This window comes from Osmerus eperlanus, chromosome 7 (genome assembly GCF_963692335.1).
Source record: "Osmerus eperlanus chromosome 7, fOsmEpe2.1, whole genome shotgun sequence".
NCBI lineage: Eukaryota > Metazoa > Chordata > Actinopteri > Osmeriformes > Osmeridae > Osmerus > Osmerus eperlanus.
Window position 1 is genome coordinate 18,950,311 of NC_085024.1, and position 11,071 is coordinate 18,961,381.

Genomic DNA, 11,071 nt, shown 5'->3' on the forward strand with positions numbered 1-11,071 from the left:
AACCAATGGGTAGATCCATGATCCTATTGATTACCTCTCCCTTAGTGCCGTACGTCACAAGGCATCACTAGTTGAGTGACGAATGAACTATTCAGCAGTGTAGCTAACTCGTCAACGTAGTCGACAGCGTTAGCTGAACTACCGTTATGTTTACTATTATTACATATTCCAGACTACGGCCATGTGTTCTCCGTCAGTATTACGTGAGCAGTGGAGGGGCAACGAAAATGTCAGTCGACAAAGAAGTTGACTGTCGTCGATATCACCCATGCTTGGAAAAAAACACCAGCAAGCAGCTCTACGCTGCAGCTGGGACTGAGAGGAAAGATGTACATACTTCGGCTGTCAATGAAGCTAAAAGCTTAATGAAAAAGTTTGCAAACAAATCCAAGTGAGTGAGTCACTAAACTGGTTTAGTTATTTAGCCGACTTATTTGTTCTGTATAGCCCGGCCAGTCAGTATAGATGGCTAGCTAGCTGGCTAATGTGTAGTGTGATCTGCTAGCATTCTAATACAGTTACATTCCCGGTTATCCTCAACAGAAAGAAAGGCTGGTACGAAACGCCACCCCGGGTGAGTGCTTTACATATGGGTGTAGCAACATCCAAGAGCCTTGTTTTTTCAGCTAATCTTTCACCTAAAGTACATTACTCTTCTAGACACAACTGTCACTTGTAATGTAAAATAACTGATTTCTCGAGGCAAAGGAAGGTAGGAACGTTGCATTTTGAATGAATGTGTTCTGTGTCCGTCTGAGACTAGGCTTTCTTTGTGTTGTAAGTCTGCACCTAGTCAGACAGACTTTGTGAAGATACCTAAAAAGCAGAGCCAGGAGGATACACAGCGGACCCGGATATTGAACTCGGTTCTGTATAAAGCCATCTCCGAACTGCTGACCTCCCCAGAACTCAACTCGAAGGTCATCAATTACGGCGTGGAGATCTCCAAAGTAGGATCGCTGTATACTTCCCATTTACCTTCTACACGCTGTTACTCACTCTTGTCACATTCCAAACTACAACCATGCACGTTACTAATATCACTGTTTATTTATTTAAAACCTTTTGTGTGCTTGTACAGTCAGTGTTACATATTCTAATCTGATTATTTTGTTTGTGTGTAAGGTGTCAATGTCTCCAGATTTTTCCAGTTGCCGAGTGTACTGGAAGATCAGTGGAGTATCAGAACAAGATGATGTTATTCAGATGGCTCTGGAAAGGAGCAGTCCTAGAATTAGGTCAGCTGCACCTCCCGACTCCAACCCCGTCAGCTGTACATTCTTGCATACATACATCTGTAAACATCAAGTATCAAAACTGAGTTGTGTGCAAATATGCTGTGGTAAATTCTAACCCACCAGGATTCGCAGTTGTAGTGGCTAAATGTGATGTCTGTGTGTGTTTCAAGGTACTTGATCATGTCCCACCAAACCATGGGTGGTGTGCCTCCCCTGGTATTCATCAAAGATAAACAGTATGCAGCAATGGCCAAGGTATGTGGCGTTCACTAAGTTCACACACAGTCATGAGCATGTGAGGGCAGTTGAGAGGTTGGGTGATGATGGAGGGTGTCGCCTGTAGGTAGAGATGCTCCTAAAGGAAGCTGACTTTGGACCAAAGGACCTTGATGGTTACACTGATGAAGGGTAAGAATGTTTTATTTCTGACCCAGGCTGCTGTCATGGAAGTTATACCTATACTACAGAGAAAGGCTGATGTGTAATAGTCCCATTGTTGACAGTTTTTTTGCCCTGTCCTCCAGACAACGATTGCATATGGCAGAGACCCACTCCCCTGCTGTGGCTGTGAAGCCGGTTCTGTTCGGTGTCGACCACGAGGCCCTTGGCCGTCAGATCCAGGACTATAAGCTCCGTATCAAGGAAGCAGGGTTGGAATCTGAGGTATCGTCACCAGCTTTTACAGAGGCACAGCTGGCGGCTCTGGAGGAATACAGGAAGCAGAAAATTATCGCCAAGAAGAAGAAGTCCAAACGGCCCATGGATGATGACATCACGCCGAGGGAGTTTCTGCTAGCACAAATGGGACAAGGTCAGCGAGCAGAGCCTGAGGAAGACAGAGCCTTCAGCCAGGAAGAAGTTCAGCTCAAAGAACTGATGGCAGATGAGGACAAGAAGTCCTAATAAAATACTTTCTGTGTAGTGATATTCAGTGTACTGGATATCTGGGGCAGTGTGACTTAAATACATACTTCAGTGAGGGGATGGAAGGAATATTGTAAAGAATTTGATCTTCTGCATTGAAGACATTGATCACTGGGATATTGTGTTTAGTTTTGTATTATATAAATGCCAATAAACCTTACGTCAAAAAGTATGTCATGATATAACTTTTTATTGTTTCAGATTGTTGCTCCATCTTGTTTAAATAGACGGTTCAGAAGGATGCAAATGAATTAGATTCTGTGCAAAAGAAACTGCAATAGCTACTCGTCACCCCTGGTGCTGGCTCGGTATCACAGGTGTGTGTGTCCCAGATTCACAATCCATTGGAGAGAGAATGGAAAATGTAAATCTGTTTCAGTATTCTCAGGAGTTAAACACTTGACTTCGTATAAAATGCAAATATGACATTTGTATAAAATTATACACTCAAAAATAATGAAATGATACATTTCAAGTCATAAAAGGGCAGTAGGCGGATCAGCTGTCAGTAAGACAACACGCGGTGATTCTGATCCTCCATGATTTTTGACGTAACTAGTCTGTCTCCACAGTCTGTTCTTGTGTCTGCAGGGCCTCCTGGACATAGACTATGAACTGGTTGGCGTTGTCTCCCTGTGTGTAGACCGTCACTGTCTCAATGCCCTCCAGGTTGTCTGAAGCCACCACTAGGTGGTGCTGTTCCCCCAGGCCCACCGCTCGCTGGAATGCCTCCTGGATCAATACGGCCTGGTCGCTATGGTTACCCACGGACGACTCTTCCGCGACCTGGAGCAAAGCAGTTAGGTGAGTCAGTAATGCGGCAGTCAGGTCTCTACACGAACATCATAACTAGACCCGTTTTTTTGAGCATCTGAGTTGATCACCCATCAAGTGCACAGTGGGTAAGACACTGATTTGTGACAGAGACCATTTATTTTGTAGACAAGGGGTAACATGGCGAGTGTGGGGTCAGAGAGGGAGTGGTGAGATACTAGTAGGACATGACAGTTGTTTACCTGCTCCACCACAGTCACTGTGCCAGGTGCCATGGCAACCATTGAAGCCTCGTGACTCTCTGAGCCGAGCTCAATGATCTGCTGGAGGATGTTCATCGTTGAGGGCTCGAGTCCCTCGGCTGATGTTACAACTCCTACGCAAACACACACACAAGCATACATACACAGACACACACAAAAGGCCGGGTCAAAATCCATTGATGTCTGAAGTCAGATCACAGAGCATTTTTTAATCTAAAACGGACCATTCTCTGTGAAGCGCAGGCCCTGGAGGGCCGCTGCTGCCGTCTCTGTCCTCTCGGTGGTCTGCACCTCCTGGGTGGTCTCCACCCCCTGATCTTCCTGCACCTCATCAGCCTCAGTGACTTGAAGGTACTGAGCGGTGGGCTCCTCCACACTTTCCACCACCTGACATGGCAGAGACCGAAAGGGTTAGGCGACATTGGAGCTTTAGGATGCACAAGTGGGCTATGATTGAGTTTATTCATTTGCAGTGGGCTGTGATTTTGTTTTGTTATATAGCACAGAGGAGGGGGTGGGTACTTCACCTCCCAGTGGGTGACACCAGCTCCATCATTCTCCACCAGGCGTAGGCCATGCTTGTTCTTTAGATGCCGATTCATCTCCCACCTGGTTCCATAGGCAAACTCGCACACTGGGCAGTTTACACCACCTGGAAAGGGGTGTGTGTGTGGAGCATAGACACAGGAGCAAGCATTTTTAGGAATACGACACTGGTATAACATGAATCAAAAAGTCCATACAGACAGACACCCAGACCTTGCTGTTCCACAGCTTCTGGGATGGCTGTTCCTCCAGGTCCGGCATTGTGGTACTCCTCCTCGGGGTGCTTCCTGCTGTAGTGTCTCTTCAGGGGTCCCGCGATATTACAGGAGTAGTGGCAGTGAGCACATCGGAAAGGCTGGGAACACATTTATCAAATCATAGGCATAAGATTCATCATTTGTTCCAACCAGGTAGGGCCTTGAGTTTCCCTGTGAAGATGACAAACTGACAAACTGTTTTCAGACATCCACCTTAAACGAGGCGTGTTGCTCCATGTGCCTCAGCAGCCCTGGTTTGTACGCAGCCGTATAGTCACACTCGGTACACTTGTACTGCTTTCCTGTGAGACAAAAACGTCCGGATAACTTAAGTCAGTTACAAGGCAGAGAACATTAGCCTTTGTCAGAGTCCTCCGTTTCGGCATGACGTAACAGCAATAGTAGCACTGTTAATAATACTGTCAGTATTTGCAGTGGTAGAAGCAATAGCACTGCAAGTATTTTAGTGACTGGCGGTGGACAGGTGGCTCTAGACTCATTTACATGTATTCATTTAGCAGACGCTTTTATCCAAAGCGACTTCCAAGAGAGAGCTTTACAAAAGTGCATAGGTCACTAATTATAACAACGAGATGCCCCAGACATTGCGAGCAGCCAAAACATGAAGCATATATTGTGAAAAAACTAATAAGTGCCAAAGGGAAAAAACATAAGAGCATGCAGTTAAACCAAGTTACAATTAAACAACATGAACCTCAAAAAGTGCACGAGTTGTACCTGTAGAAAAGCAGTCAACAGTAAAATATTTCACAGCGATATTTTACTCGCCTTCGTCCGAGTGCATCAGTCTGTGGCTGCGCAGTGTCACTTTGGACTTGAACTTCTTGCCGCAGGTGTCACACAGGTGACTCTTCTCTGTGCTGTGTCTGTTCATGTGGGCCTTCAGGTTGCTCTTGCTGCGACTGGCGTAGTCGCACAGGGAACACTTGAAAGGCTTCACTCCTAACCCAGACAACCAGTTAGAAACAGTAGTTAACACAAATAGTAGTATGCCTGTATGCATTATAGTATTTTATTTTATAGTGTAGTTTTACATATTGAAACAGGAAGACTGTCTACTGAGTTATATATTTATCATGAGGAGCTTTGTGATTGGTTCAACACTGACCTTCGTGAGCCCAGATGTGCTGTTGCAGGTCGGTGCCGTTTCTAATGAAGTAGGAGTCGCAGTAGGGGCACTTGGAAGGCCGCGTGCCGATCTTGCCCTTCACCTGCACGCGCACACCTAGAACCGCTGTCAGCGCGCTCATTGGAGTCTCTGCAATGACACCACGTGTCAACCCACTAGCAGCCTTTGACTGCTTACATAGTTATAAGGGAAATGAACCTCAAGAAGATGAACAGCTGTATAAAGAGAAGCTAAACTAAGCTGGGCTAGTTGAGCACTGTCTCACCTGGATGGCTTGTTTTGATGTGATAACGAAGTCGGTCCTCTGTAAACCTTTGCTCGCACGCAGGGCATGGGAAGGTTTTCTTCTCCTAAAAATAAATAAAAATAGGTTACATAAACATATACATAAACATGACCTTCTGTTTATTACACTGCTGAGGTTTATTTTGAACATTTGCATGAGCTGTATATAGTCAACGTTTTTTGGAATGGGTTCTAACCTGGTCGGAGTGAGTTTTAATGTGCGCTTGTAGCTTGTACTTGTCAGGTGTGTTGTAGGTGCAGGCCACGGCAGGGCAGCGCAGCAGCACATTACTGTGCCTTTGGACCATGTGCCGCTGCAGGGAGTTCTTGGTGATGGATGAGTAGTTACATTGGCTGCAGTAGTGCAGGTGCTCCTTGGTGTGCGTGCGCACGTGCATGTTGAAATGCACCTGGTACCAGAACAGCTTTCCTGGGACACATGGGGGGAAAAAATAACATAAGAGGGGCAAGAAACTAGGGAGTGAAATAGTTTAGGAACCTCTGGAGGGTTTCATCATGTTGCTATAGTGATAAAACATTCTTAATTCTTACCACAGTATTCACACTCTAGATCGCCATACACCCTTCGTATCCTCTCAAACAGAGCCATGCACAGACGACGTTTCTGCATCTTGTCCACTATCTGCTGGAAAGCGCTCAGTCCCTCGGCAGGTGCGTGTGCTGGCATCTCTACCTTCTCAGCAGGACATTTTCTTTGCATGCTCGGTGATCTATCAACTGTCTCTACACGGATGACTTCCTGTGTCGTCTCTGCAGGTTCAAGGTGATCGGGGCTGTCGGTAGCCTGGTCTGACATGGAAGTCTCTGCAGACGGCCTGACACACTCCGGCTTTGCACGCCCCACCCCCACCTCTTTCTCACTACACCTCACTTCCCCCTTCTCCTCAGTCAGCTCCTCTAGCCCCTCTTCCTCTTCCTTCCTGCAACTCCCTGCTCCCTTGTCTTTGGTCAGCTGCTCTCTCCCCTCCTCCTTCCTACATCTTTCGAACCCCTTCTCCTCAGTCACCTCTTCTCCCCCCTCCTTGTCCTCACCCACCTCTCCCCCCTTCTCCCTCTCCAGCCCATCCCCATCCCGCTCCCTCTCTCCACCCTCCCCTCCCTGTGCTCCCTCCTCCCCGGGCACGTTTAGTTGGGCCAACTCCTGCGCGATCCTCAGCTCGTCCTGCTTCAGCATCTCTCTCCTGAGGTCGTCTCCAGGCTCCAGCAAGCAGAAGCTGCTGCTGATGCACTCAGGAAAGGCCTCCGCCTCGTCCCAGTCAGGGTGAGCCTCCTGCAGATGGGCTTTCAGGCGCATGGAGCTGATGAACTTTTTCTGGCAAGAAGAGCACACGTAGATAAACGGGTGTTTCCGCACGTGGGCCTGCAAGACGGGCAGCTTGGTGCAGCCGTGGTCGCACAGCTCGCAGCTAAACGGACGCTGGGTGCCGTGGACTAGCATGTGGCGGTCGCGTTCCAGCTGGTTCTTGAACTTGCGCTGGCACGTGCTGCAGTGGTAGAGCAGCTGCCTCTTGCCCTCGCGGGTCTGCAGCCTCAGCTGGTCGTAGGCCTCCTTCACCTTGGCGTCTTCCATGTTGTGTTTTTGGCGGACATGCTTCAGCAGGTTCTTGATGTCCGAGTACTTTTTCTTGCAGAAAGGACAGTGCTGCTTGATCCTCTGGTGGACGCGCTCTACGTGCACTCTGAGTTGGCCCCTGCTCAGGCAGCTGAAGGAACAGTGGCCGCAGCTGAACTTCTCCCCTGTGTGTTTACGCATGTGGACGCACAAGTTGGCTTTGATGGCACTGGCGTAGTCACAGTGGGGGCACTGAAACGGCTTTTCCTTGGTGTGAATACGCAGGTGGGCCTGTAGAGAGTGGCGAAACTTGAAGACCTTGTTGCAGTACTCACATGTGAAGATCTTTAGCTGGGTCTGCACTGACCTAGAGGAACAAAACGGGAGTGGTTAGAGACACGGTGTGTAATGTCCATGTTTCACTTGACCAGTTAAAGAGAAACCGGAGGGTTCATGATCCATGGCCTCTTTCATCTCACAAGAGTTAACTTGAAACCTGAATCTCAATCTCAATCTCAAACCTGAACCTGCAAGGCTTCAGTGGCTCCTGATAGGTGTCTTGTTGAATGGCGTACTCCTGAAAACCCCTCCTGGGCCCCTCTGCTTGGAGGGCAGCCTCCATGGGGGTGGATGCCTGGAGGGCAGAGGCCTGAGAGCCAGTAGCCTGGGGTCCAGCAGCCATGGTCTGAGAGGCAGCATCCGCTAAAGGACCAGCTTCTGCTGGCGTGGCTTCAATTGGAACTATCTTTGTAGCACCTTCAAAAAACCACGACATTGTCTTCATTAAAGCAAACATTAACGGTCTATCAGCACTCTCACAGATGTATAATAGGGAGTTATGTGAGCCATGAACTCTGAACAAATGAGCATCTAATCTGTCTCACCCGGAAGTGCCTCGTGGGCGGTGAGAACCACATTGATTATGGGGTTTTTGCATGGGGTTCCCACACGTTCCGGCTGCTTCATGGAAGAACACTTCTCAGAGCACAGAGTCCGGGCCCTCTTGGAGCTTCTCGCTCTTGCCTCATCCTTCTCCTCAGCACTCGGCCCACCTTCACTATCTCGCTCTGACAACAGAGATGGTACAACACCACAGCGTCAGCATCATGGAGCAGTCATCCGCGATGCTTCTCTAATGTTACACACATTTACATTTAGTCATTTAGCAGACGCTCTTATCCAGAGCGACTTACAGTGAGTACAGGGAAATTCTCCCCGAGGGAAGTAGGGTGAAGTGCCTTGCCCAAGGACACAACGTCATTTGGCACGGCCGGGTATTGAACCTTCTGATTAATAGCCCGCTCCCTAACCGCTCGGCCATCTGACCCCCCCTTTTTTACTCACCACAATGCTCCTCCTCCTCCTCCTCCTCCTCTTCCTCATCTTTCAGAGCCATCAGGCAGATGTGCTTCAGGATCTGCCGTCTGTTGCTAAACTTGCGGTTGCATCTTTTGCAGTCCAGGGACTTGTCTTTTTCCTCTACAGCTTCGTTCTGCTCCTGGGCAGGAGGGGCAGAGTTGAGGTCTACCACAAGCTTATCAGAACAGCTCTTCTTGGTAGAGCCTTTAGGCCTCCCTCGTTTTCGTTTCACATGGCTGTCTGTGGTGACAGAAGAGGGACATGGGATAAGTATGTCCCCATTCGGAAGATTTATAGTATTGGTTTTATATGATGCTATCATTTAATGAGGTGCCTGTAGTGAAGCCTGTGCTGTACGGTTTGTCAATTTATCTTATATCTTATTTTTTCACACCAATATTTTTGGGTTGTGTATATGTGGTGGTTGTAGTCATGTAGATGTGTTTGGTTGCATGTCAGGCAGTCTGCAATGTCTAACCTGTGGCTTCCTGGGGAGGGCCTGATAGAGGTAGAAGAGATACTATTATCTCGTCCTGAGGCAGCTCTGCAGCCTGGTGCTGCTGGGTGCAGTGGAGCAGAAGCTGGTCTCGCTGTTTCGAGAACTGGTTGCATAGTTTACACATGTAGATTGCAACATCACCTGTTGACAAGATTAGGTAAAGCGGGGGGACTTCATATGACAGTCATAATCCTATTCTGGAGGAATTTACTGGCTCAGGAAATGTAAAACATATGCCAAGGATAATATTACATAAAACAACTCCCTTCCTTTCACCCTATGGTAAGTCATTGCATCGGTAAATGCTATGTTGTGAATAGTTTTTCACTACTTCGGTTGAACCATTGTTATAGCATCGCCCCGAGGAAAGCTGCATTTTACTGTTCGCTATCATCAATAATCATAGTTCGACTGTGTGTTGTTAGTAATGAAATAAGACAACAGTAGTTTCGTGACACTTTGGTATTGTGACGAACGCAAACGCAAACTGATCAAAGTTACCAGAGTGGACGCAGAAAAATACATATAACCGATATGCGAATTTTAAATACAAATGTTTAAATGCAATACACAAGAGTTCTAAAATCTTGGAATGCTTGCTAGTTTTACCTTGTACGCGCTTCTGTCATACTGAAATTCGGCCAGTCAGATAAAACAAACAGTTCAAAAACATGGTTTTTACCTGCTTTAGACGTGCTCATATTTCCCACAATCTAGACTAGATATTTTTTCATTAATTGGCAAAAATGCATTACTGATACGTTTTTATAATAAGCAGTTGTAATTCTCAATTTTAGTTAAATAAAGGTAAGGTTCTGGCGAATCTGCGATGCCTAGTATGGCGGATGAAGTCTCGAGGTGATCGGCAGGGCAGCTTTTTGGGCAACGGGTATCCGCATGAGCGCCACTTGTGGTTAGGAGGACAAAAGACAACAAATTCAGCAATTTGTCAACTTTGATGATTATGGCTGTTTTAGAGACACGTGTGCATCTCCAAAACGCTGTTTGATGTCTGTATGTCATTTTTGTCAAGTATGTAAGCACACTCTTTATCCAATGTTTGTACATAACTCCCAACAAGCCAAACAGACACAGAAACAATTAACTCATATTTCAGTTTATTTATAAAATCATTAAGAAGACAAAGTCAAAGTGTATCTAATAACAAAATAAATGGAACCGACTTCAACAGAGGCAGTCTACGATAGAGGAGGGTGAGTGGGTAGTTAAAGGGCCCGAGTCACAGTGTACCCTTAACAATTCCTTGTCCCCAGGAGTGTGGCAGACGGTCACCAATCCAGCCAGGGTAAACCGCCTCTTCCCAGCCGCACACAGGCCAGAGCTGAGTGTAGGATGTTTACAAAGGCTGGGCAGGATGTTTTCAGGGTCCAGATGGAATATTTACAGAGAGGCCAGAGAGGACGTCGTAAGAGGCCAGACAGAATGTGTACAGCGATGAGACAGAAAGTCGCAACAGAATGTTTGAAATGTACTAAAAAGCAACCAACCTGAATCCTATGCCTCTTAAACAGGTGGAGTATAAACAAGTTATACTACTGACACACCAGTGGGAGTCTGGGGAGGCCAGGAGGAGAAAACATCCTACTGGAAGTTGGTACATAAACACAGCTTCCAGTCGGGGATGTTTACAACAACTGACAACCAACCTTCACTGAGTGCTAAACAGAGAGAGCTGCTCCATGTTTATTCACACTCGCCAGTCCAATAAAGGACATGGAATTTTACAAGGTCGACTTTGACCTTGGCTGCCCTCTGCTGGTTGACAGGAATCATGTACTGTGGAATATCACGATAATAAACGTCATATTAGTTAGTGATCTTAGCCCGCTAGTCCCTTATCTTAGACAGCTTCAGTTATTTCACACCTAGTCAAGTATTTTTTGTATTATTTTAACAAAAAATGTCCATCGTTTGAAAGATCTGTCTGAACAGCTTTTTCTTTTCTTTTTTTTACCCGATACATCAATACCATATATACATTGTTTAAATATAGCTATCGGATAGGCAAAGATAAATCGCCCATCATTTGTACCTGAACTAGATTTCACCGAGGCTAAAATAATCATAAAATGTTCTTTAATGGCTGGCTAATTTAGTTTCATTATAATGAATTGGAGAACCCATCAATTCAGTAAGTACGCAAGCTTGTTTCCACTAGTAACCGGCTGGGAGACCTAAGTCA

The 11,071-nt window shown here is 46.6% G+C and overlaps 2 protein-coding genes across 3 annotated transcripts; one reads left to right on the forward strand and one right to left on the reverse strand.

Moving 5' to 3' along the window:
- The first annotated feature begins 54 nt into the window (after window positions 1–54).
- Window positions 55–2,334, forward strand: rbfa (ribosome binding factor A). Of its 2 annotated transcripts, none has more exons than XM_062465575.1 (7): window positions 55–391; window positions 544–574; window positions 783–950; window positions 1,126–1,238; window positions 1,409–1,493; window positions 1,582–1,646; window positions 1,763–2,334. In XM_062465575.1, the coding sequence occupies exons 1-7, from the start codon at window positions 147–149 to the stop codon at window positions 2,139–2,141; spliced, it is 1,086 nt and encodes a 361-aa protein (XP_062321559.1). In that variant the 5' UTR covers window positions 55–146; the 3' UTR covers window positions 2,142–2,334. The 2 variants fall into 2 exon arrangements, with proteins under 2 accessions (XP_062321559.1, XP_062321560.1); XM_062465576.1 differs by having other exon boundaries at window positions 56–391; window positions 1,582–1,636; window positions 1,765–2,334.
- LOC134023853 (zinc finger protein ZFAT-like) lies at window positions 2,325–9,743 on the reverse strand. Its single transcript, XM_062466211.1, has 17 exons — window positions 9,551–9,743; window positions 8,848–9,009; window positions 8,355–8,609; window positions 7,895–8,077; window positions 7,538–7,766; window positions 6,561–7,377; window positions 5,990–6,479; window positions 5,635–5,867; window positions 5,418–5,502; window positions 5,132–5,281; window positions 4,792–4,965; window positions 4,216–4,304; window positions 3,959–4,100; window positions 3,727–3,851; window positions 3,424–3,586; window positions 3,179–3,312; window positions 2,325–2,948 (listed from the first exon to the last, which is right to left on the reverse strand). Exons 1-17 carry the CDS (start codon window positions 9,567–9,569, stop codon window positions 2,718–2,720), a joined length of 3,681 nt encoding a protein of 1,226 aa, XP_062322195.1. The 5' UTR covers window positions 9,570–9,743; the 3' UTR covers window positions 2,325–2,717.
- Between the last annotated feature and the right edge of the window lie 1,328 nt (window positions 9,744–11,071).

Bases quoted from the DNA above. Each gene is read 5' to 3' on its own strand.
- rbfa (XM_062465575.1), top strand. From the start codon at position 147: ATGTTTACTATTATTACATATTCCAGACTACGGCCATGTGTTCTCCGT. The intron at 1,239-1,408 runs GTCAGCTGCACC...GTGTGTTTCAAG, and splicing joins AGGAGCAGTCCTAGAATTAG to GTACTTGATCATGTCCCACC. The intron at 1,494-1,581 runs GTATGTGGCGTT...TGTCGCCTGTAG, and splicing joins AGTATGCAGCAATGGCCAAG to GTAGAGATGCTCCTAAAGGA.
- LOC134023853 (XM_062466211.1), bottom strand. The intron at 8,610-8,847 runs GTTAGACATTGC...CTGTCACCACAG, and splicing joins CCCTCCCCAGGAAGCCACAG to ACAGCCATGTGAAACGAAAA. The intron at 8,078-8,354 runs GTGAGTAAAAAA...CTCTGTTGTCAG, and splicing joins GGAGGAGGAGGAGCATTGTG to AGCGAGATAGTGAAGGTGGG.